The sequence below is a fragment of the Miniopterus schreibersii genome (genome assembly GCF_964146895.1).
Source record: "Miniopterus schreibersii genome assembly, chromosome: 11".
In the NCBI taxonomy this organism is placed as follows: Eukaryota; Metazoa; Chordata; class Mammalia; order Chiroptera; family Miniopteridae; genus Miniopterus; species Miniopterus schreibersii.
In genome coordinates this window covers 68481465-68508235 of record NC_138111.1, presented here as the reverse complement: position 1 = coordinate 68508235, position 26771 = coordinate 68481465, and the positions used below count along the sequence as shown (strand labels likewise).

Below are 26771 nucleotides of genomic sequence, written 5' to 3'. Positions count from 1 at the left end.
AACAGGTCAAAATCCTCAACAGATGTCGATATATAATATCTAAAATTGTCATAAGAGAAATTTGTATAGTCATATTTACAAATTTTGAAGGTAAAAATCAGAATGGAGGGCCTGCTTTTTAAGAAAATAGATCTTGTAACTGTTGAATGATTTTTTTAAATATTGATTTTATAGAGAGGAATGGAGGGGGAAAAGAGGGAGGGAGGGAGGGAGGGAGGGAGGGAGGGAGGGAGGGAGGGAAACATCCACAGGTTCCCTCCTACACATGCCCCAACTGGGGATCAAACCCAAAACCCAGGTATGTGCCTGACCAGAAAATCAAACCTGCCACCTTTTGGTGTATGGGATGACACTCTAACCAACTGAGCCACACTGGTCAGGGCTGAAGTATATACCTTTTTGCTGTAAGTCTTTGGCACTATTTGATATTTTCAACTGTGAATTTTTATTAATTTCATAAAAATAAAAATCAAGATGGCGCTCTGTCCACGTCCTTCCCTCCCCCGTCCCCACCCCACCACAGGTGTGTTACCATTAGCTTCCTCACTCCCAAGTACCAAGGGCCCTTCCTTTACCTCTATAACTTGTTTCCTAAGCCCACTTCTTCTAGGAATTACTTTTTCTACCTCTGTGAATGTTCTCTTACAGTCTGGGTCTTGGCTCTAAACTTTTTCCTAGCCAGAACCCCCCAAAAATAAATAAAAATAAAAAATAAAAGTTTTAAAAATATTTGAATTAAATAGAGCAAAAATTAGTTGTTAAATCTGAGTGTTAGGTATCTGGATAGCTACTATTACCATTCCCTGTATCTAACAATCTGACTAAAGTATGCCATAAAAGGAGAAAAATTGCAGCCTTTGGTAAAACAGTAAAAATGGAGACTAACTCTAAAGCAAAAGTATATGAAAAAAATTACACCATATAATAGGACCTGCTGCCCAATGTCATTAGGTATATAAATCAGCTAGTTTTAGAATAGAAATCCCTAATATATTAAACTAAATATATTAAAAAATGTAAAAATTTAATTTTCTAATTTTCATTGATCACTCACACTCAATGTTAAACACTACCCAATCTATTTACCATAGTGGCAGTTTTAAATTCTTTGACATTCCTCTCATTCAGCACAGCATGTGCTCCCTCCCTTGAAACCTGGGCAGGCCTGAAGGAGCAGAATACAGCAGAAGTAAACCTGTAAGACTTCCGAGGCTCAGACAGAAGAGACCACGCAGTTGTTCCAGTTTCTCTTGGGACACTACTGGGAACCTCTATGTGAGAAGCCCAGTTACCATAAGGCCCACCTGGAAAAAGACACCCTAGGCGCTGGACTGTTGAAGTCCCAGCTTTAACCTTTAAGATGGCACCAGCCTAAGTGCATAGCTGAACCACCATACCAACTCTGAATGCCTATCTGGGCTTCCTGTTCCATAAGAAAAAGAAACCCCTCTTTTGGTGAATTTCTTTATTTTTAAAGGGCACACTCATTACTGAGGTAGGGATTTAACAGCAACAGGAAGCCCTTTGTCTTTGTTAACAAGAAGAATGATTAAGACAATTTTATAATCAATACCGATCAAGGAGTCAGCAATCTTTCTAAAAGAGGTTCTATCACATAAGTAGAAAACAGTATGACCCCATGACCTAACAACAGGCTATAACCAGAATTTACAGAGTACCTACTTTGTCTTTAGCTTTATGCCACATGCTCCAAGAAATAAGGAAGAGTCAGAAAATGTAAGATCACACTACTGTTTGTGCTCAAAAAACACTTAGTGGAAAACAGGTTTGTAACTCTGGTAGATCACATAGGTTGCTGCCTTCCAGAAAAGAGGCTTCCTTTCTGGAAAGTATATGTTTCCATGAACTTACTTAAAATTGTATCCTGAAGTTGTTTTGCAATGCCAAAAATAATGAGCTTATTTATGTTAGCTGAAAAAAAATCCACCAATTCATTTTTGATATTGTGTAGATAGACAGACTGTTGACTTACTAAATTTTTGGCTAGCTGCTTAAGTACCTGAAATGAAGACACCACCCCAGAACATACGTTAAGAAGTGTGAAACAGGAAAACACTTAAAAGTAACTAGCAAAAGCTTCTAGCATCCTGCCCGCCAAGCGTGGCTCAGTGGTTGAGTGTTGGCCTAGGATCCAGGTCGAGATTCGATTCCCGGTCAGGGAACATGCCCGGGTTGTGGGTTCGATACCCAGTTGGGGGCGTGCAGGAGGCAGCAGATCAATGACTCTCTCATCACTGATGTTTCTATCTCTTTCTCCCTCTCCCTTCCTCTCTCTGAAATCAATAAAGACATATATTTTAAAAAAGCTTCTAGCATCCTAATTTATCAATTATAAAAAGCCAATTACTGTCAAACTTTCTTTGATTCATTTATGGAAATGAATGCTTCTTCCACAATGGCTACTAACTTCAGCTCTTTCCCCTTTCAATAAAAATCTTTCTGTGAACTCTCTTAAATTCATATTTTTTACAACATAAATACATCACCAGATTGTTACAGGGCCATGCAGACATTTTCTTAGCAGAAGTACAGTGGTTAACTAATATCTCATTTACTATATGTTGAGCATAAAAAGTTACCAGTCTGGAGACGCCCTAAAACACCAAAATAATAATAATAATAATAATAATAATAATAATAATATCATCTAAGCACTGGCCAGGTTTAACAATCTCTCCCTTAAAAACAGTAACATCTCCTGGTTTAGCTCCTTCAGTTACTTATACAATACACACATCACCTTAATCAGCTCCCTCTCCTAAGATGATTTTAAAATCAATGAAGAAAACAGTAATGTTGAATTTGGAATGGTGTGCATAAAAAGAACTTGGGAAAACCAAACTATTTTAAATTACAGAAATGTGGGAAATTTCACTGATCAACAAAAACCTGATGGCAATTTTTACAACTAATGAAGTGAAACAGAAAGTATTTTATTGTAAACAGTATGATCACCAATAATAATGCTTTTTGTACCGCGGGTATAATGTGCCAGGCACCTAGCTAAGCACCAAACATGCATATGCTCGTGATTTCCTCATATCCCCAACAAGTACCTACCCTAACATCCCATTGTTTAGATGAGAAAAACCAAGGCTCAAGAAGATACAAAATGCACCAATGTTCATATGGATAATGAGAGCAGGATAGTGCTGATGAGAGCTGGAATTAGAATAACAAACTCTCAGGTGACTTATACTTCAGTCTGTCATCACTATCAAAAGTTAATCTTACTGATAAATATTGAACAGTTACATCAATATTATCATTATAATTTAATATAACAGAGAAACTAAAATAAAAAAGAGATGAAGGATACTTAAAAATCTGAATCCCTGTGTCTCTTCTACAAAGGAATTCCAAATACTATGGTTAATAAATATAGGATATAGTTCTAAATCACATAGCAACCATTTCTGTAAGATTAATAATTTCACTAGCATAATTCTCAGATTCATTTATCAAAGAACCTTAAAATGTTATGACAGACTTTCTTCAACACTCAAATGTATTCTGGAATGGAGAAGAACCTGAGTCCTACAGAAACCATCACTTACCTATTTTATAGCGTCGCCTATTAAGATTTATCTTTGTTTTGAGGGTGGGTGAAAATCATGCAAAGTCTAAACTTCTATTCTAGTTATATTAGCTATGTGGCACAAAAATAAGAATTTCTATTAAATATTCATTTTCATACATTTATTCCAATAAAATTCTTTCAAATAAATATACAAAAACTGCAAGTTTATCTTTTTTCCTTCAAATTGCTATAAATATCCTAAATCTTACTAAATCTAATATTCGTCTATTCATCTCTTTCATTTCTTCCTTCAAAAAGAAATGACAACACCTTTAATGACTATAATCCTATTAACTAGGTATTTACCATTCACTTGCTAATTTTACTAGACATCTGTAAGTTTCTAGAAGGTGAGAGACACACGAAAAAAATTAATATCCTGCCTCTCAAAAAACTAAACGTGTTTTTTCACATGTATGTGTATGAACTACTGGAAATCACCAAGCTTTAAGAGCAAACCACTAGGAATTATGTGAAAGTATTCCACAATTTTACAACTATTTTCAGTTTATCGCACTAAGGTATGCAGAAAACTGCAATGCCTACCTGCATCAGCTCTGGACCGCTGGCCAGGTGTCTTCCCGAATGGGGTCTTCATTCATCTGTATTTAAGTGAGCAGCAGAGCTGCTTAACTAGGGTGAAAATTCAATATGCTCCGATTTGAAACTGCACAGAATTTCAGTGTTCTTGTTAATCCATCATCGAAGTGCCTCTTTTACAAGCTCAGCAAAAATACATGAAATCATAAGCACTCTGTAAAGGAGTGAAATAACAGTTCATTACTACAGCATCACAAGAACAAAATTATCCAAGTTAGCTATCAAACGTGACCATCACATTTTAAGCACAACATCAGCTAAAATGTACCCTGCCCAGAAGCAATTAACTTTATTTCCTCAGACCTGGGTGCCCAGGATAGCTCACAGTCAGGGGGAAAAGTGCTAGACCCTTCAAAGAGGAAGTCTGGGGCATTTGCAACACCCCAAAGTACAGTTCCTCAGAGGTCAACTGGAACACAATACGGTGTCTAGCTTCACCCACTATAACTCAACCCATTTTGCTGCCAAAAGTCAGAAAAGGGTGACGATGCTGGAGTGTCAGAAAAGATTTAGACTGGCTTGGCCCATCTCCTTGATGGGATACAAACTCCCATCAAACCTATCGCATGGAGGTAGTGACATGTGAGGTCAGAGGGCAGCAAGAGGGGAGCAACAGCTGTAGAGGGGACAACACAGGAATCAAATTCAAGACAAGAGCCAAAGCTCAGTAGGTCAGTAGGCCAGCAATCTTGTACAACAGAAAATGAGTACAGCCAATAAGACTTTAGGGTTCCCTTTCTGTTCCAAACCTCCAGAAACCAGAGGAAAAGATCCAGTAACTTTGGAGTCTCAAAGAAACTTCCAACTCATACAAAAGTTAAGTCATCTTACAGAAGCAGTTTATCATTTAAACCAAATTTGTTTCCAGTTTCAGTCCACATAGTAACATATAGAGACGTAGTCTCGTAAAACACAAAAATGTCTACTGCAGCCCAGGCAGCATGGCTCAGTGGTTGAGCATCGACCTATGATCCAGGACATCGTGGTTCGATTTCCAGTCAGGGCACATGCCCGGGTTGCAGGCTCAACCCCCAGTGGAGGGTGTGCAGAAGGCAGCCATCGATGACTCTCTCATCATTGATGTTTCCATCTTCCTCTCCCCCTCTCCCTTCCTCTCTCTGAAATCAATATACTTGAAAAGATTATTAAAAAAAAAAGTCTACTGCAAATTTCATTTAACCGCATGATGACATTTGGCTTTCATGAATTAGTCTTCATGTCTACAATTTATGGCCATGTGTTCACAGTTTTAAGAAGTAAAAAAGTTGCCCAGCCAGCATGGCTCAGCAGTTGAGCATTGACCTAGGATCCAGGAGACTGGGGTTCAGTTCCCAGTCAGGGCACATGTCCAAGTTTCGGACCTGATCCCCAGCAGGGGGCGTGCAGGAGGTAGCAGAACAATGACTCTCATCATTGATGTTTCTATCTCTCTCTCCCTCTCCCTTCCTCTCTGAAATCAATAAAAATGTTTTAAAAAAACAACAAAATACAGTAAAAATGCAATGCTGAATTTTCTAGAGACTAAAATATAACAATATAGTTAAAATAATTAAAAAGCCGAATTAGTGAGGGTGAATCAGTTTAACTGGTACAAATTTTTAACCATATAAAACTTTTATATACAGGAAAGATAGATTTAAAATGAATAAACTGTATAACTAATTCATTCAATAAACATTCAGGAGTGCCTACTGTTTGGAGGTTTTGTAGGAGGGGAGAGACAGTACACCAGTAAGTAAGGAAAACAATGTCTCAAGTGGCCGTAAGTAATACTGAGAAAGACACAGGAGCAGCATCTTCTCTGGAGGTGACTTCCCCACGCAAGGTCGCAAGTGCACTCCCTAAGAGCTGCACCAGCCTGCCTCACAGCCCCAAGACCTAAGGAGACTAAGCCTAGAGCAACGGTGCCAGGACAACTGGCTGATCATCCATCTTTCCCTAAGAGTCCATGCAAATGCCACACAAGCCTCACATCCCTCTACCTTGATCAGCCAAACATCTCAGGTTCTCTCACTAAACTCTCCCCACACTAATGGATCTATCCTTACCTACTGAGACCCCACCGCCCTCCCCTCCATCTGCCCAAACCTCTCCAAAGGGCCTTCTGAAAGGCAGTCTGTCTTCTGTCCAGGGCCCTCCGCCCAGCAGCCCTCTGCCCTTGTGTGTACTCCCCACTGTCTATACTAACACAGTCTCTTCTGAACACCTCAGTGAAGGCAGGAGTCACAGCACCAGTAAGGGCAGCCACCCCTTTCTCCCATTAACCCTCGCCTGCACACCGAGGGCTCTGGTACCTGCTGTACCTCCTTTTCCACCACTCTCATCATGTTCTTAGCAACATACAGTCCTTTCAACAACCTGCCCCCTCAATTCTCCAACATCCTTACCTCAAACTATAAACCCCCTTTTTAAGCCACCTGTTTCCACATCACAACCTTGAACACTCATCACCAAGGACTGCAATACCTCTGGAACCCGTTTCGAGCATCTCATACTCAAAACTGCCTCTGACCACTCCACTTTCTAACACCCTCACCTCAACAATTCTTTGATGCAGCCATTACCTCCACCAGGACCACTTTTCAACATCCTAATCCAGTTTAGATTCCATGGATTGTCAATCACTATAGTGACTCCTTTTCTCCAATTTTCTCCCTCCTCTTCTTGTCCATTTTGTGGCAAAATCCTAACCCAACTCCCTGCCTACCATGCCCACAGCTTAAGCTGGTAAACATGGCTGAAAAACTAAATTTATAATCTCATGTCTCGAGTATTCAAGAATACTACCCCAATCTCAGCAGGTAAGTTTAAGAAAAAAGCAGCAAACAAAAGAAATATCTTCCCACTACCAAATTCAGACTGCTATCCTCTGCTGCTACAGTAAACAGAAGAACTGTTTCAATTCAGCCCTTTCACTGGTCTCATCTATCCCATCTTTGCCTTCTGTATCCATCTCTCAGCACTAGAATCCCCACTGGCATACAATAATGCATGATGTTGCCTGCCCCAACTTTAAGAGCATCCCATGACTCCGTCCTCTTATCTACTTCTCTTTACAAGGCTACTTCAAAGATTGAGGAATATTTTAATCTACATAAATATCAATGTGGCCTATCTTAGTAAGTTACACTGCTTCTGTAATAAGAAGAATTTAGCTTACTACTGTTCTAAAGAGTATCCATTCTTCTCACTAGGGTATTTAAGCTTACCACTTCATTAAAATTTTCAGGTTGAACTTGTCATACTTTTAAAAAGTATAGTCCTGGCCAGTGTGGCTCAGATGGTGGAGCATCATCCCATGCACCAAAAGGTCACTGGTTCATTTCCAGTCAGGGCACATACCCGGAGGTTTTTGGGCTCGATCCCCAGTAAGGGATATGCAGGAGGCAGCTGATCCATGTTTCTCTCTCATATCAATGATTCTCTTTCTCCCCCCTCCCTTCCCTTCTCTCTAAAATCAAAACATTTTTAAAAACTTAGCAAAAGAATGTAAAATAAATAAAAAGTAGACTATAAGTTGAAGGAAGAGTTGCAGTAGGGGAAGGACACGAAGAGCTTTTCAAATATAGAATGCAAAATTTGAGATGAGTCTTTCTCCATTTTTGGGTTACAATATTCCAACTGCCTAATATTATCCCACCTCCTGTTAAGACTAGAAAGAAATGTACAGAGACTGAGCAAAAGGAAAACACCAGCTTCGTTCTGCTTCAGTAGTTGCCATACAACTATTTATTCAGTTAAGAAAGCAGTCTGAGCTTTCCTAAAACAAATCTCACTCTCTTTTGACTAGAAAGGTAAAAACTTACAGTTCATTTAAAAAAAAAAAAATACCAGTTTTGCCTTATGTTATTCTACTAAGTGGTTAATTTTGTAAATAAGACAAACTAAAGGGAAAAAAATTTTTAACTTTAAATGCTGAATCTCATCATTTCTACGATAGTAGGACTTACCAAGTTTTTCAAGTATTACAGAAATGTTGTCAGATGAAGCTTAACTTCAAAGCCATAAAAAAAGATAATCCTGTATTTGGAGAACCACCCAACAGACGCCAGGACCACTAGGAGGTGGAGAATAGTACTACACAGCACCGTGGGCTCCCCTAGAGCACCTGACAACAAACGCTGCCTTACAGCAGAGGCACCAAGCAGTTCAGCACCACTCAGTGAGCAGACTGCACGCCAGAGGCTTCCTGATCCACAATGCTGCACCGACATCTACTTGATTCTCTACACCCAATTTCCAGTTTTACAAAATACAGGTAATACAGGCGCAAGTGAGAAGTTTCTACAAGATCCATGGGCCATACTCTTCAAAAAAGTCAATGTCATAAGGAAGAAAAAGGTACACATAACTGTTCTAAATTAAGAGAGACCAAAGGGAGATGACAGACTCAATGAGTAAACCCTGAATGGATGGTTTAGAGAAAAAAAAGCTAAGAGATATTTAAGACAAATGGGGAAATTTAAATAGGCGCTAAATAGTATATGAAATTATGTTAATTATCATTAGCCTTTAAAAGCACAATTATTACATTGACCATGGTTATGCATGAGAATATACTTGATTTTAGGAAATGCATGCTGAAATTTCTAGAGATAGACTGTCATAATGTCTGCAGCGAACTTCAAATGGTTCACCCCAAGGAAACCATATATACATAAAGAATTAAGTGAAAATGAAAAATATTAATTTTTTAATCTAGGTGAAGAGCAAACTTATTTTTTTCTTTTAACTTTTATTGCAACTTGAAATTTTTCATAATAAAAAGTAGGGGGAAGCCCAGGCGGCGTGACTCAGAGGCTGAGCATTGACCTAGGATCCAGGAGATCACGGTTCGGTTCCCAGTCAGGGCACATGCCGGGCTGTGGGCTCAATCCCCAGTGGGAGGCGTGCAGGAGGCAGCCAATCAATGACTCTCCCATCGTTGATGTTTCTCTCTCTCTCTTCCTCTCCCTTTCTCTCTCTGAAATCAATAGATATATTTTTTTAAAAAGATATTTTTAAAAAAATCATAAAAGCCTGAAATAAGACAGATTCCATTATGGGAGCAAATATATATTTTTCAGAGTGAGACTACAACAAGTTTTATTCAAGCAGAGAAAAGGAAAGAGACTAGGGCACTGGCACGTAGGAAAGTAAAAAGTATGCATCCACCAGCCAACTCCAAGAGTTGTGCAAATGCTTACTTAACTCTTGGGATTTTATGTGTTTCCCAAGGGTGGCGGTTGTCTCCAAGCTTTGCAGCACCAAATTCTGACTCCTCCTTCTGGTTGGGGCCTTGTTGTTGTTTCCTGCCATTAACTGTTTCCCTATGATCATGCCTGGAGGTGGGAGCTCTGGTGAGAGGATGTCAGCTCCTACTTCCTCACTCCACTTATAGGATTTTTCCCCTAACTTGTTTCTATTCTGCCTCATTCCCTACTCAGAGACTTCCATCCCTGAAATGTTTTAGAGATGATGAGAGAGGAGGGTTTGTCTTCAGTAACTGCTTCTTGCTGACAAGGGCTGTGGTGGCTGCCCATGCAGGGTATGGAAGTCTCTTTCCCTGCCTGATCTAAGAGACAGGGGAATGGGAGTTGGGGCCAGAGCGCTGACGTTACTGGCTGGGTCCTCTAAGTCAGGGATGGGTCAAAAGCTTTGAAGCATCATCATCTTGACATGGAATTGTTATATCCAATGGTCACAGCAGTGGCTAGGCACTCTGACAGTGGGTTTACTCCGTTCAGAAAGGAGGCTCAACTCCACACCTGCAATAGTAACAAGAAAAGGGACCGAAAAGAGGAAAGTGAAGTCCTCATGGCTGGCTAACCAGAGAAGTATGTTAGGAATCCACTCCTATGCTGGAATCTTTCGTGTGTCAGATGACCTCCATGTCCTTCACTCACCCAGGAAAAATTTCAAGGATGAATCAGAGTGAGAATAAAGCAAGTTTTATTCAAGTAGAGAAAAAGGAAGAGGCCCAGGAGCAGGTGCCACTGTGAAAGAAGCAAAAAGTACGGGTCCCAGTGGACATGGGCCAACTCAAGAGTGAGTTCCACCCACGGGAGCAAATACTAAAACACCTTGCTGACTGGTCAAGAGTATACACGTTTCTGTGTCCGAACACTGCTGACTGGTCACGAGATAACTTGTGTCTGCACTTACATTAATTTAAGTAATTTTAAATACCTTGCTAACCAAAGTAGCCAGCCACACAGGCGGGTTCTGGCTTGAAATAGTTAGCAAGATGTTAAACTGACTTCTTACAGAAAGAATAGAAACTGAAAATGTAATTCAATGACTTCTTTCACTGCCTTAAAAGAAAACTGACAAGTTAGGGTCCTATACACATCAAAACTATCCTTCAAAAAGGAAGGTCCATTTGAGACATATTTAGACTAACACATACTCAGAGCATTCACCATCAGCAGTCATACAACAGGCAGGAAACAAAGTATTCTTCGGGAAGACGGAAAATGTTCAAAGATGAAGAGTTGCGATTATAGCAAGGAATGAAGAGCAACGAAAGGGTAAATCAAAAAAGTTACTGAGCCCTGGCCAGTATGGCTCAATGGATAGCGTGTCAACCTGCAACAGAGGGTCTCAGGTTCGATTCCCAGTCAAGGGCACGTGCCTGGGCTGCAAGTTTGATCCCCAGCCAGGTTGGGGCTCTTGTGGGAGGCAACAATTGATGTGTCTCCCATCGAGGTTTCTCTCTCCCCCACTTCTGCTTTCTCTAAAAATCAATTGGGGGGGGAGCTACTGACTGCACAAATTAACAATGTCTAAAGATAAAATATACAGAGAATTATACCAACACAGCAGTGATATAATAGTGAAAATGAGATAAGTGGAGTTTAAGTACCTAGGAAAAGAGGGAAATAACCAAATATTAGATTTTGATAGGTCAAAGATGCATGTTTTAAGTAACTTTTAAGTTAACAGAGAAAAATAATAGTAAAAGTTAGCATCCAATGAAAGGAGAGGAAAACGCACATAAAACAGGTACAATAGCCTGGCCAGGCGTGGCTCAGTGGTTGAGCATCAACCTAGGATCCAGGAAATTCGGGTTCGATTCCCGGTCAGGACACATGCCTGGATTGCGGGCTAGGCAGCCGATCAATGACTCTCTCATCATTGATGTTTCTCTCTCTCCCCCCCCCCTTCCTCTCTCTGAAATCAATAAAGATATGTTTTTAAAAAAAAACAAACAATACAGATACAATAAACAGAAAACACTAAGATAACAGGTTTATACCCAACTATGTCTATTACCTTGTTAAATGTCATCAATAGACCAAATGTTCCAATTTTAAGAAATATCAGACTAGATTTTTAAAATTCCAACTATATATTGTTTACAACAAAATTATCTAAAATATAAGCACTTAAATTGAAAATAAAAGACTCAAAAATATATATATTGCACATACTAACCTAAGAAAAGATAGTGCAACTACATGAATATTAAGAAACCTTGTTTCTAGTAATACTGTTTTTTTCCTCACTTGAGGGTATTTTTTCCATTGCTTTTCAGAGAGAGTGGAAGGGAGATAGAGAGAGAAAAACAGTAATATGAAAGAAATACATCAATTGGTTGCCTCCTGCATGCATTCCGACCAGGGGCAGGGATCAAGCCTGCAACCAAGGTACATGCCCTTAGCCGGAATCGAACCCAGGACCCTTCAATCTGTGGGCCGACACTCTAACCACCGAGCAAAACCGGCCAAGGCTCTAATAATACTTTTGCCTTAAGGAGTAACATGATTTTTTTTAAGTCCTTTTTTTATAAAAAAAAAAAAAGGGTTTTAGAGAGATAGGAAGTGGGAGAAAGAGAGAGAGGGGGAGGGAGAGAAAAAAACACTGATCAGATGCCTCCCATCCCACAACCTGGGCATGTGCCCTGACTAGGAATTGAACCAGCCATCTTTCGACGCACAGGATGACATTCAGCCAACTGAGCAACACCAGCCAAGGCAAAGGTGATGATTTTAAAAAAACACAATTAATGAGAAAGATATACAATTCTAAGCATGTATGCACCTAATAACATAATCTCAAAATACATAAAACAGAAATTACCAGAACTAAGGAGAAACAGACCAATGTAAGTTGAACTGACAACTGCGATCTGTCCTGGCCGGGTACCTCAGCTGGTTAGAACCAAGTCCCAATATGCCAAGGTTGCGGGTCTGATCCCCAGTAAGGGTACATATAAGAATCACGCAATGAATGCATAAATATAGTGGAACCACGCCATAGTCAGTGTGGCTCAGGAGGTTGGAGCATCGCCCCATGCACCAAAAGATTGCCAGTTGGATCTCTGGTCAGGGCGCATATAGGAAGCAACTGATCTCTGTTTCTCTCTCACGTCAATGTTTCTCTCTCTTTCTCTCTCCCTCTTCTCCTTTCTGAAAAACTAAATAAGTGGAACAACAAGTCTCTCTCTCTCTCAAATCAATCAATCAATAAAAACCCACTGCATCTACATTATTTCCAAGCACACATAGGACATTTACAAAAATTGATTGTCCAGCCAGTGTGGCTTAGTGGTTGAGACTCAACCCATGAACCAAGAGGTCACCAGTTTAATTCCTGGTCAGGGCACATGCCTGGGTTTCAAGCTCAATCCCCAGTAGGGGTGTGTAGGAGGCAGCCTATCAATGACTCTCTCTCATCATTGATATTTCTCTCTCTATCCCTCTCCCTTCCTCTCTCTCTAAAATATACTTCAATGAAAATATACTTCTTTAAAAAACTGATTATCTCTTGGGCCATAAAGCTTCAAAAAATGTAATGAATTTTAATTAAACAGTGTTCTGACCACAATGGAATTTAGAAATCTGGGGGGGGGGGGGACGGGGACGACACAGGCAGCCTAGCCAGTGTGGCTCAGTGGTTGAGCATCAACCCGTAAGCCAAGAGGTCAGGGTTCCATTCCCGGTCAGGGGTGTGCAGGAGGCAGCCAATCGATGTCTCTATCTCTCTATCCCCCTCCCTTCCTCTCTCTCTAAAATCAATGAAAACATTTAAAAAAAAACAAAACAGGCAGAAAACAGAGTATTCTTAGAGCAGTGAAGGTATTCTGTATTTTACTGTAATGGTGAATACACATTACATATTTGTAAAAACCCACTGAATATACATGCCAGAAGTGAACCCTAACATAAACTATGCCTGCGGGATAATAATGATGTCAATGCAGGTTCACTGGTTGTAACAAATATATAATGTGGTGCAGGACATGGGAGGCTGTGCCTGTGCAGGGTCAGAGAGTACAGGGAAACTTGAACTTTTTGTACAATTTTGCCAAGAACCTAAAACTGCTCTTAAAAACAAAGTCTTAAAAACAATTTTTTTAAAGGTTTATCTGTCAGGATAAGTTAATAAGTATACAACAGCTACAAACAACCCCAGAAATCTTAGTTGCTTGAAACAAATTCCCACTCCCTTCCCCTACTCTCCTCCCCCTTTTCTCCACCCTGTCCTTCCTCTCTCCTTTCTCCCTCCACTCTTGGATCACAGTGGAAGACACACAGAAGACCTACACTACAGGAAGCTCCATCTGGAAACAGGACCACTGCAGGAGGAAGGAGATGTGACAAATCTCACCACTGCTCCTAGAAGTTCGTGTGACAAGTCTCTTCTACTGGCATCAGTGGCTAAGACAAATCACATGAGCACACCTAACTTAGGAGGCAGGAACCAGAGTAACATACTACTAACGCCTACTGGGATGACTAAAATTAAAAAGACTAAAAATGCCAAGTATTGGTGAGGATGTGGGGCCACAAAAATGCATTCACTATAGCAGAAATTGGTACGTCTACTTCAGAAAAGTCTGATACTATCTATGAAGACTAAACAAAGGCATAATGTGACCCAGCAATTCTACACAACAGAAAAATGTGCCAGAAACATGTGCCTGAATGTTCACAGCAAGTCCACTCACAAGAGTCCCACACCAGCCATGAAAATGGAAATGAGATGAGCTCCTTCGACCACCTACCTCTGGGAGCTTCACCTACTATGGGAGCTTAAGTGAATGACTCAGCTGCTCTGCTGAATCCATCACCACCACCCCCTCCCCCCAGCTCCATGCACCCCTTACACAGACTGTTTCTAGTGGGTGAGATGCTAAAGCAGGCCCACTCCTGCAGGACAAGGGATGCCCCTGACCCAACTTTGGCTGGAGGACTCCTCACTGGCCTTGCTTAAACTTTATCAGAACTGCACTGTGGTCCTAAGACTTTTCCCACCAGATGTTCTTTCCCTTCTTCCTCCTGCACATGCATCAAGGCCTGCAGGGAGCTGGCCTCACTGGTAATTCCCTCAACACAGCTAGATGTAACCCCAACTTGCCATCTTTTTGTTCTTGGGGGACCTGAGCTAATAGTCTCAAACTGGAAACAACCCAATACTTAACAGGAGAATCAGTTGCCATGAATAACACACGAATAAATCATACATGAATAGGCTGACAACTGTATGTGACCACATGAATAAAATTTATGATGAAATGAGTGGCAGTTCCCACAGCTGGTGTGTCACAAACCATGATCTGTCGCTACTTGTCAACCTACAGTATATTTCACAATTTCTTTTAAACAATTAAAAGAAAATACAAGACTGAACAGTCAATGGTCCTCAAACCAAAGGTGAATTTACTATATCAACTCAAATTAAGAAGCTATTTGAAGCTAAAGTGTTACTTTCTTACACAGAGCCCACCTCCCCCTTTCTCCATCAGTCCTGCCCCCAGAGGTAACCACGGGTAAGACTTCTATGAATCTAATAAAATGTACAAATATTTAAAGCATAACACAGATACTCAAACATTTTAAAACATACACATGCGTGCAAGACAATATACAGCGCAACAACTTGCTTCTCTGTTATGTTTTCCATGCAGTACAGTGGGCCTTTAAATGGAAATAAAGACCATTTATTTTAACCTGTTAACCCCAATACTCTTACACATACATATTTGTATATTTGTGCAAATGCAGCTATAAAATAAGTTCCTAGCAGTGGAACTGCTAGGCAAATAGAGTATGTGTGTTTTAAATTAAGTATAGTGAAGTCACTTTCCAATAAGGTTCTACCAAATTACAGTCCCACCAATGACATGAATTATTTAAAGGCCATGTATTGCTCTGGCAGGGTCACTCAAGGGGGTTGGAGCGTCATCCTGAACCAAAAGGCTGCAAGTTCGATCCCCAGTTGGGGTGCATACAGAAGGCAACATATTGGTGTTTCTCATTGGTGTTTCTCCCTTCCTGTCTCTCTAAAATAAATAAACATATCCTCGGGTGAGGATAAAAAAAAAAAATTAAAAATAAAGCCCAGCCAGTGTGGCTCAGTGGATTAAGAATCATTCCATACACCAAGAGGTCACAAGTTCAATTTCCAATCAGGGCACATGCCCAGGTTGAGGGCATTATCCAGTAATGGGCGTGCAACTGATGGGTGTTTCTCTCTCATCAATGTTTCTCTCTCTCCCTCTCTCCCTTCCTCTCTAAAATCAATAAAAACATTTTTAAAAAATTAAAATTAAAATAAAGGCCATGGCCCTGGCCAATGTGGCTCAGTTAGTTGGGCACAGTCCCATGCACCAAAAGACTGCTGGTTCGATTCCCGGTCAGGGCACCTGCCCAGGTTGAGGGCGCAATCCCTGGTAGAGGGTGTGCAGGAAGCAACTAATCAATGTTCTGCTCTCACACTGACGTTTCTCTCTCTCCCTCTCCCTTCCTCTTAAAAAAAAAAAAACAAAACAAAAAAAACAGAAAATCAACCCTAGCCCATTTGACTCAGTTAGAGCATTGGCCAGCAGACTGAAGGGTCTTGAGTTAGATTCCGGCAAGGGCACTTACTTTGGTTGCAGGCTCGATCCCCAGCCCATTGGGGCACGTGCAGGAGGCAACCAATCGGTATCTCTCTCTCACATCAATGTTTCTCCGCCCCCCCCCCTTAAAAAAAAAAGAAAAAATATCCTTGGGTGAGGAGTAACAAAAAAAAAAGAAAAAAAGAAATTAAAAATAATAATAAAAAATACTAGGATGTCTTTCAGCCACGGGATAAGGCATGAGCTCTGAATCCCCCCAGGGTGGGTGAGCAGGTCTTTCATGACAAATCCACTCCAACATCCCAGTCTCCAAAGTTTATGAACCCTTCCTCTATGGTATACCAAGGTAGTTCTAGCAGCTCAACTTTGGTTAGCACAGGCCACATTTTGAGTGGTTTCAGGCTCAACAAAAGACCTTTCCAACCCCTCAAGCTACAACACTGAATTAAGAATCTATAAATTCAGTCTAACCCAACTTTAATTCCTTCCACCATTATCCCACATCCTTAAGATCCAATCCCACACATATTACTCAGGTTCCTATCTATCTATATAATGGCAAATCAGGCAATCTTTTGGAACAAGGGTGGGAAACCTTTTTTCTGCCAAGGGCCATTTGGGTATTTATAACATCATTCACAGGACTTACAAAATTATCAACTTAAAAATTAGCCTGCTCTATTTGGTCAAACATTTAATTAACTCACCTCTAATGTGATAGATGGAACTGCTTCTCCTTGGTGAGGCCTTGGCAGAGCCAGACCAAATGATTTCACGGGCAGTATATGGCCCGCAAGCTGGACATTCCCCAGCCGTTTAGGAAGGTAGCACACCTCCTCATGGGTCACACTTTGCACCTTACCCTCTGGAGTCTGCTGGGACTATCCTAGGAGAGGCCAATTACACATTTTTCAGGGAAATGGAGATTAAGTTCCTCAGGGACAAGGTCTCCAGCTTAACAGGAATCTGACCATATGCCCTGAATGCAATTTTCAGGATCCCATTCCTTACCAATCAATGCTTTCACTTTCAAATTGGGAATTCAATTTGTACTTTTAGGGCAGACACAGAAACTCCTTTATGTAGAAACTGAATGGGGTATTTAAAACCCTGAGCTCATCATTTTGCTTTGTAATGTTTTAACTTGGCTGAATCACATTCCCCAGAATTTCCTCTCCTGTTTGTTTCTGGTTTGGGTGGACCACGAGAGAGACTCTTGTGCAGCAGGCTGAGGACGACACAAGCAAAAGGGCACCTCTGTAACATGCATCCTCTGATCTTCCCACCCACCTCATTGATTCGAGGCATGGTTAGGTCTGCACCGGCTGCAGCAACTGCTTGTACCTTCCCTTCCCTGAGCTCCTCTGGCCCCTGGACCAAGTGTGTGTGGTTAGCTCCATGACAAGGGCCCAGCCCTTGTAGGTCGCCCACTCAACCAAGGTCACAGACAACAAAACTGACATAGCTTTCAATCTGGCCTGCTGTGACCTACAGCTTGTTCATGTTCTCTTTTCCACTACATATGCATCTTCTGTTCCCAAATGCCTGCCCTGTGAACTTCAAAGTCCAACATCAACCACGCAGATAACAGCCTTACTGTCTATAAGCTATACTGTCTATAAGCTGCTCCATCAGCTCCATGTTAACTCTGATCCCTAATAACCACTGATTGAGAGACCTCTGTACAGCAGACCACCTTCCCTTGGACAATTCTAGTTACTGTCCAGGGGGTTTGAGCACTTACAACCCAGGCACTGAGCAAAATACTAGAAAATAATTATGGGCAAAAACAGGAAGAGTCTCTGCTTTCATTAAGCTCAGCCTTTTTGGGAAAATGAACACTCATTAATTTATGTAAACTATTGTAAATGTGATAAGCACCAGGGAGAACAGCAACGTCTCTAATAGGAGGACTTGACTTCTTCCTATTAGAAGTCAAGAAAAACTTCAGAAATTGGATGGTTGTTATAGCGGGTATGAGGGCTTCCATAACTACTGTCTCTACCTTTACTGAACTGCCAGAAGCCATTCCATCCTTGCTGCTTGACACAGTCCTTCAAGAAGGAGACATCTGCACAGCAAATGCTCCAAGGGACTTGGTGTATGGTGTATCCCTCTTGATATGCTTGTTCCCCTTCCTGACGCTCTGTGTCCTTACCCGAGTCACTTCACCAGAAAAGGGTTTTGCCCTAGTTGGAAACTTTTCCCTAGCAGGGGAGTCAGATACAACTGGAAAAGACAATAATCCAGTAAAAGGCCCAAGTATTACAAAGATATTATGTGGCGCCTGTAAGGGACTTAGGCTGTCAGCAGAAGAGTTAGGGCTTGTTAGGCCCACTACCCTGGGGACCTTCCCACCAGGGAACAGGCCTGGGTTGGGGACCCTGCTGACTCAGCGGCACAGGGCAATCCACAGGGAGTCCACCAGTGAGTTCCCATCAAGGAATGTATTACTGGGGGATGTTTATATTAATGGAAAACTCTGGGAATCCCCACAAGGAAAGAGCAGTCTAGGAAAGAGATTATTTCAATCTACACCCAAACCCTTATCATACACAGAATATTACAATGAGGAGGGACTGCTGCAGGGAATTAAACGGAGAGACCAAGGCTAGGCGCCAGACAGGCGGTCAATCACCATACCTAAAAACAATCACACGCAAGCTACATAATCCTTACATAGGACTTGCATAACCTTCACATAAGAAAAGCTGGCTTAGTTATTCTTTTAGCTATGTGGTAGAGCAATAAAATAGTAACTTCAGAATATAAATAACAAACTAGAGATTAACCTGTAGAATAGCCTATAGAAATATAAACAATAGATTAAGACTAAAATTAACATACCTAAACAGATGTAAATTCTTTAGCAAAGGTCAGATAAGAAGGTATATTCAGCCTGGCCAGGCGTGGCTCGGCGGTTGAGCCCTAACCGAGGATCCGGGCGATCAGGGTTTGATTCCCAGTCAGGGCACCTGCCCAGGTAGGAGGCTGGATCCCCAATAGGGGGCATGCAGGAGGCAGCCAATCCATGACTCTCTCATCATGGATGTTTCTATCTTTCTATCCCTCTCCTTTCCTATGAAATGAATAGATATATTTAAAAAAAAAAAAAAAAAAAAAGAAGGTATATTCATTAACTGAAAGGCCAAAACAGAAACCGGAACAAAGCATGATGTCATGTTGTCTAACCAGCAATAGAATCAAATAGTATAAATACAGTTATAACAAGGCAAGAAAACAGAGAAACTGATTGTCCTGATGCTCTGAACGCTGTCTCTGTGTCCTTCATTCTTTGCCGACGCCGCCCACACCTTTGGGGACCCCTGGACCGCTGGGGCTGGACCCCAGCACTGAACAAAAAATACAAACTCACACAAAAAAATTTCATGAAAAAGCAATGTTTGAAACAAGCTCTGAAGACTAGAAATAACAAAAGGGAGAGAAAAGCATTCCAGGCAGAGGAAAAGAACAAGTGCCACACTCCCTGGTGGAGGAGACGGTGGGCACAGGGATTGGCAGAAGGATCAGCATGGCTAGGCTAGAAAAGCAAGGGGAGATGTAGTACACATGAGGCAGAAGTCCCAAAGGATGAACTTGAGGCCATGTGATGTAGTTCCAACCTTAAAGCAATAGGAAGCCACTGAGAGTTTTAAGTAAAAGGGTGACATAATCAGATCTGCCTTTTTAAAATTTAATTTTGGACACTACCAGAATTACAAACATAGTGATTGATCTTTTACCCAAAAATCTCACTATCTTAAAGCTATTCCTGCACAAATACAAAACAATACAGCTACAAAGTATTCACTGAAGCAATATTTATAACAGCAATAGAATATAAACAACCCAAGTGTTCATCATTAGGAGACAAACTGCAAGAACAAAAGAACAAAAAAGAGCTAGTACAAAGTGATTTCCAGAATATATTAAGTAAAAATGAAGAAACAAAACAGTGTACACAGAGTTCTCTACTTTAAGAAAGTAAGAGAAATAAAAATACATGTGTGAGCTTGTATTTGCAAAAATGAAACACTGGAAGAATAAACCAGAAATTAATAAAAATGAGACAGGAGGGGACTAGGTACAAAGGACAGGAATGGGAGACTATAAACATACCTTTGTAATATAGCTTTAACTTCTGAACCACATAAATGTTTTACATATTTAAAAAAATACATAAAATAAACTAAAACAATCCTTAAGCTAAGGATTTCATGCAAATACCAAACTAATAATCAAATTGGTAACATAATCAGAGGGAAAATACTTTTAAATGATTTTGTAATTCAGAATGTCAACTGTACATTCTTATGTGGATAAATTTTAAGAATAACTGTAATAAAACACAAACTTACAATCATTTTATTATTAGTGTTTTCAAACTACTATATTTATTTTGTAGGAAAAAGTAACTAATGTTGCTAAAAATGCAAATTTTCAATGGTATGAAATAGAAATATCCATACAAAATCAAAATTTATGTATCCCAAGCCTGTCCAGTGAAAACAGGGGCATCCCAGTAGCAACCGGGGTACACAGCATCAGGTTCTGGTATCTAAATTCCACTCCAGATAAAAGAGGTTAAATGAATCAGCTGGTAGCTCAGTGTTTCTGGCTGTGCTGGGTTTATTTGTGAGACTGATGTAACAATAAGTGAAATCTTCCCCTCTGGGGAGAAAAAAAAAGAAAAAGAACCAGCTGACAGGTACTGGGCAGAAAAAACACAAAATGTACCTCAGACACCTTGTGTCAGGGAGCAAGAAATGGTTCAAAGGTTAATGGGGTTGCATCCAAGGAAAGAAAACTACCTTGAAAGGACAATAGCACAACCAAGGTAAGAGAAGCTGAAGAAAAAGAGTGATGACTACCTGATTAAACGCACTGAACACACAAAGCACCATGTGCCACAGTAATACAAGAGAGAAAAAGCAAAACCACCAACTAACCCATACACAGTAAAAAGGACATTGTTATCACTTCTGTCAGGATTTAAAACTCAAGCTAGGAATACTAATTCAGATACATCATGAATTAATATAGAGAGATACATACATCATATATACATGTCTACAGCATATAGATCATTTACAAATATATGGACCATTTGCAGACAGGTCCAAAAATTAAACCAAGGTTATAAGGATATAACTATAAGCAGAAAGTGATCAACTTAACCACAAATATAACCTAAGTTTTAAATAAAAAGTTGTTTTGCCTTTTAAAGACATTGCTACAGCCGGAAAACATCTAAAATGGAATAAAAAAATGCCTTACTAGTCTTTTCATTCACTCTCTCAACACTTGGATAAAATCATACCCATATTTTATCCAACATCTGGATAAATACCACAAAAAGTCAACACATTTGACATTCTCGTGACTCCAGACCAATTCCTCCTGCCTCAAATGACTTCATCTGCCTTCCCCAACAGGCCAGACTCAGGAGTTCAGAGACCCTACACTGGCAGAGTCCTCCAATCCACCTTCACCCTAGATGCAAATCTAGGATGGTCTCAAAACACTTTCTTCACGCCTCTGCTCCTGCTATCCCTCCATCTAGACTTCCATCCTCTCCAGCTGCAGTCTGCTGGAGCATCACCTTCTCTTCCCAGATCCCCTCTGCACAGAATTTCCTCATTATATACATGTGTATCTTCCTTACAGATGTTATGCCCATAATATGACTCATTCTAGGAAAGACTTATGGCAATTTTTGGACCATAAAATAAGCACCCAATAAAGATTTAATTAAAAATTAAACTGAATACTGGGCACAACTAAGAACCTGTTTACTTCAACATGAAAAAAATTATGTTAATAACTACAGCAAAGTTCAAAAGAAGAGCCTGGCCAGTGTGGCTTAGGAGGTTGAGTATCACCTCAGTATGGAAGGGTCGCCAGTTCGATTCTCAGTCAGGGTATATGCCTGGGTTTCAGTTCGGACCCTGGTCGGGGTGTGGGTGCTTACAGAAGGCAACCAATCAATGTTTCTCACATTGTTGTTTCTTTCTCTCTTTATCCCTCTCCCTTCCTCTCTCTAAAATCAATAAAAACGTTTTTAAAAAAATAAACATAAAATAAAAAATAAAAGTTCAAAAGAAGGGGAAGGAAATTAACAATGTTTGGCATCAGCTGCTTTTTTTCAGGAATTGTACTGGGAACTCTACAGTCTATTTAATTAAATTTTCATAATAGCTTTATATGATAAGTTTCATCCAGTTTACAGATGAGGAACCGAAGTTTAAAAAGGAAAGGTAAACCCTTGCTGGGTAGCTCAGTTGATTAGAGCGATACGCAAAGGTTGGGAGTTCGATCCCCAGTCAGGGCATATACAAGCACTCAATGAATGCATAAATAAGTAGAACAAACTGACGTCTGTCTCTCTCTCTTTAAAGTCAATAAGTTAAAAAAAAAAAAAAAAAAAGTGATGAACCAGCTATGTGGCTTTGGACCAGTGGGGGCTGGATTTCAACCCTACTCTTCTGAGTTGAAAGGCCATTCTATCTCCATGTCCAACTCCAAAGCTCATCTTCTTTTCACAATACCATAATGTCTTCCAAAATGAACAAAATACTTGGACAAAATAGTTGATTCCCCTCTTTCCAATTTATTTTTATTCAAGGAGAGGAGAAAGAAAACACATTTAATAAATATAAGGAAGTATTTACATGGATATATATTAACTCCTCTTTCTCAGCAGTTAATTAAGATCCTAACAGCTAAGCTAAAGAAATGCCCAACAGCATTATTTTTAACCTCTAAATAATCCACATTAGTAACTTCAGAAACAATGGAATCTTTTTGATGTATTTCTAACATATCAGGGGGGGAAAATGTTAACAATTAAGGAAGGCAGCCAGAAGTTTTAACTGTGCAATCAGGTAAGTCATCGAGTAGTGAAAACACTGTTTCTTTTAGTTAAGACTTCAAATTATAACTCTCATAATTTCTCATCAATACAGCAAGAGCCAAATCTGATGCAAAGGCACACACAAATGACATAAACTTCCCAGTTCACAATTAAAGGAGAGGTAACATTATCTAAGATACACTGTAAGGAGCCCCCAAAACCAACATTACCTAGATTTCATGGGTGTTAATAGGTATTACACTACAATCAAAACAAAAAGATATCTGGGGCCAAATATGGTAAACACTACTGCACTATTTCTCACAGCCCAAATGTGAAAATGTGAATTGTGAGCCTAGGAGAGAAGGAAAGGAATAGTTTGTTTCCCAAACTTAGGTGACTACGGAATATGTTGTCTATCCTGTAACATCTCTTAGAACTACAGATGCTCCTAGACTTACAATGGAGTTATATCCCAATGAACCCACTGTTAATTTGAAAATATCATAAATTGAAAATGCATTTAACACATCTAATCCACCAAACATCATAGCTTAGCCTAGCCACGTGATATGTGGTCGGAACACTTACATTAGCCTTCAGTAGGCCAATTATCTTGAGCTTCATCTCAAGAGTAAATTGCCTTCCTCTTTCTCACCAGAAAAGGGACACACAGATGGCAGTTTTGTAGACATGATGGAATGCAAAAACTCAAAACAATGTCCCGAAAACACTGCCAACACAGTTCACTGTAAAGTACTGGTTGTGATCACGTGCCTGACTGGGAGCTGCGGCTCACTGCCCAGCAACAGGAGAGTGTACTGTACAGCACATCACTAGCCCGGGAGCAAGTCGCAAATCAAAATTCAAAATTCGAAGTCCGGTTCCCACTGAACATACATTGCTTCAACATCACTGTAAAGTCAAAAAATCATAAACTGGGAACTGTCTGTAGTGTCACAAAGAATTCACCTTAAGTAGCACTGCTTCAGATATTCCAAAACTAAAACTGTTTTTTGAATTGGTAATTAAAGGTACAGTTAGAAACAGTGCTAGCAAAATTCCTGGAATCATCAAAAGTCTATTTAAAAAACAGAGATAACCAAAGACGCCTTTTCCTTATCCATTTCACAGCAACTATTTATTTCCCTACTCAAAAGATTAGAAACAAAGAAGTTCTCTTTTATTCCTCACATGAAACTGACGCCTACTACTGATAATTTTGACACACATTGTACAACCTTTACATATATTATCAGTCTGATAATAAACGTTCTGTAAATTAGTAGCTTCTACAATTTTTTGGTGTTTGCCCATTAATTAAGGCTGGGGGAAGGGAGTTGGGAGAAGTTTCATTTCACTTGAGCCCCATCTGACATTTCACAATCGAAAGTTCACAACCTCATTATGTCCTACTATACATCCCCAAGTACAGGTTTAATTTTCACTTCCTAACAAAGCTATGTAGAAAGCAAGTACTGTATTCTATCTTTCTGACTGCAAAGATCCTTCCAGAAAATTCCAACAGAAGTTATATACGTATTCCCATTTTTGTAGGTATGACGTCTACTGCAGGTCACGTTACACAGCGTAATCCTTGAAACAGTTACATGGATCTCGAGCTGCTCTGTGATGTAGAGCTGAGAACCAAACAGTCCGCACTTGACACTTGAACATGCAGGAAAAAAATCCTTTCCAAAACCTGGAACCCCAACCCACAAATCAAAGAAAGCAAATACACATAAAACAACTGCGTAAACAGATTTGAGGTGCCTATTTCGAGGCATATACTGCGGAGATCGTCACTAAAACCCGGTCTAGTTATGGGGAGGGTCGCACCCCCCGTGGAGACGCAGGCAGAACCGAACCCAAGACACTGCGCAGTTTTCCGCGTCGTGCAATTCATCTCCACAAACGCTGCGGAATGCGCTCAAGGTCATCGTGAGAAAAAGTGTTGGTGTGCGCGGGGGCACGGACCTCGACGCCCTCCCGCCCCGCGCCAGCCGCCTGCGCGCAGGGCGCCGCGCGGAAAATGGGGCGGCGGGGTCGCGAGAAGCCGCCTTCTCCGCCCGGCCCACCGTGGAAGGCTGAGGGCAGCGCCAGGCCGCAGGGCACCACCCGCACACCCCCTCCCCACCCTGGGGTCCCAGCAGGGCCGGTGCGTCGCAAAGGATTCCGCGCAGCCTCGCCCGGGCTCCGCGGACCCACCCCCTCCCCTCCCCTCCCCTCCCCTCCCCTCCCCACATCCTTCCCTCCCCCACATCCCCCCGCCCCCCAGGACCCCGGAGACTCGTACCTTCCCCCTCCCTTCAGCCCCTCCCCCGCCTGGAGGGGTCCCCTTCCCCCGGCCCGGCCCCGGCCCAGCCCGCATTATGCAACTCACCCCCCCGCCCCCGACGGCACCCGCTGCATCGCCCCCCCTCGCAAGGCCGCGCAGCCCGCCCCGGGCTGCTGCGTCCAGAACAAAGCGCGCGGTGCGGCCGGGCCAGGGGCGGCGGCCATGTTGGCGGGGGCGGTGAACAAAGGCGAACGGCCGGAGGCCCCCGCCCGCGGCCCAGCCGGCAGGGGGCGCTGTGCAGGCGCCGCTCGCCGCCCGGACAATGCGCCGTGGCCCGCCGCTCCCCGGGCGCAGCCGCCCCTCAACGAGCCCGCCGCGCCCCCCCCTCGCGACGCCCGCTCCCTTGCGGCACACGGGCCTCACCTGTCGGCCACTGAGGCCGTTGTCCTCAGCCCGCGGGCACCGCCGTCCCGCGCCGTGCTCCCGCCCGGGCCCGACCGAGCCAGACGGCGCCGCCCCGCCCCCGCTCCTTCGCCGCCGCCGCCGCCGCCGCCGCCGCCCGCCCTCGGCCGCACGGCGCACGCGCACTGCGCCCGCCGACTGCGCCGGCCGCGGCGCTCGGCCTCGGCCCGACGGGCCACACTGCGCAGGCGCCGCCAGCCGTGGGCGGGGCCTGGAGCTGCTCACCTGGTGGCAGGAGGGCGGGCGCGGCGGAGCACCGCGGGGCCCGGCGGGAGGGCGGGGCCCGGCCGGCCGGCTGGAGGTGCGGCCCCGAGGTGCGGCTGAGCGGAGCTGGCGCTGCTCACCTGGCGGCGGCCGCGGGGCCTGAGGTGACCGGACTGGGTCTGGCGGGGCGTGAGCCAGGCGATGGTGCGAGGCCGCTGGGCCCCAGGTGCGTGCGGGGAAGGGGCGGTCTTCGAGGCGGGGAGCCCTGAGAGCCCCGGCGGGCGCTGCTGTCGCCGGGAGTAAGGCTTCCAGGGAAGTTTCGTTTTCGCTCAGTAGGAGGCTTTTAACGGAATTGCCGGATCTCCTAGTCCTCGGCTTAAAGCAGCAAGTCGTCCTGCGGCGCGCACGCTGCCGGTGGAAGGAGGCCGGACACCGTGGCACCTGAGCGTCCTCCGGCGGAGCCTTAAGCCCCTGGGCCGCTCCCTTCCCGCGCGGACCCGCCGCCGCCCCGCGCTCCGCCGTCGCGACCGGCCTCGGCCGCTCACTTGCCCACCTGGGGAGTTGGGAATGAGGGAGGCCCCTGCGGGACCTGCTGTCCCCGGGCCCGCCCCGCCCCGCAGCGCCCGGGAGTACTCGCCCGTCTCTCCTGCCATCAGGAGCCAGGCGTGCCCACGGCCACTGGGGAATTTGTTTGACTTTATTTCACCCAAGGCGCCCTTTAAACCTTAGGGTGGGTGTTTGCAGGAGGGGGAGGAAGAAACAGTTTTGACTCCTACGGAGCTGAGCGCGGGACCTGGAGGGTGAATCCCGGGTATGAAGCTTGCGCTGCCCGGCGCTCTCCGCTCCCTCCTCCTCGGCTCTCCCGCACAATCACACCCCCCCTGGGCGCTCTCTGCTCTCTCCTCCTCGGCTCTCCCGCACAATCACACACCCCCGGGCGCTCTCTGCT

The 26771-nt window shown here is 42.8% G+C and overlaps 1 protein-coding gene across 6 annotated transcripts in view; it reads right to left on the bottom strand.

The window, feature by feature from the left end:
* SPIN1 (spindlin 1) overlaps positions 1–25745 on the bottom strand; it is a 75237-nt gene extending 49492 nt beyond the window's left edge. For 2 of the 6 annotated variants that reach the window (XR_013999889.1, XM_081151675.1), the window contains exons 1-3: positions 25580–25713; positions 4148–4355; positions 3082–3183 (exon numbers count right to left, since the gene is read on the bottom strand). Coding sequence is in view for 1 of the 6 variants with exons in the window: in XM_081151674.1 (XP_081007800.1) it covers positions 4148–4199 (52 nt within the window). In the remaining 5 variants the exon portion in view is untranslated. Of the gene's footprint in view, positions 1–3081; positions 3184–4147; positions 4356–25579 lie in introns of those variants that run through there. The other 4 variants (XR_013999888.1, XM_081151674.1, XM_081151676.1 and 1 more) reach the window with 4 other exon arrangements.
* Positions 25746–26771: the final 1026 nt, after the last annotated feature.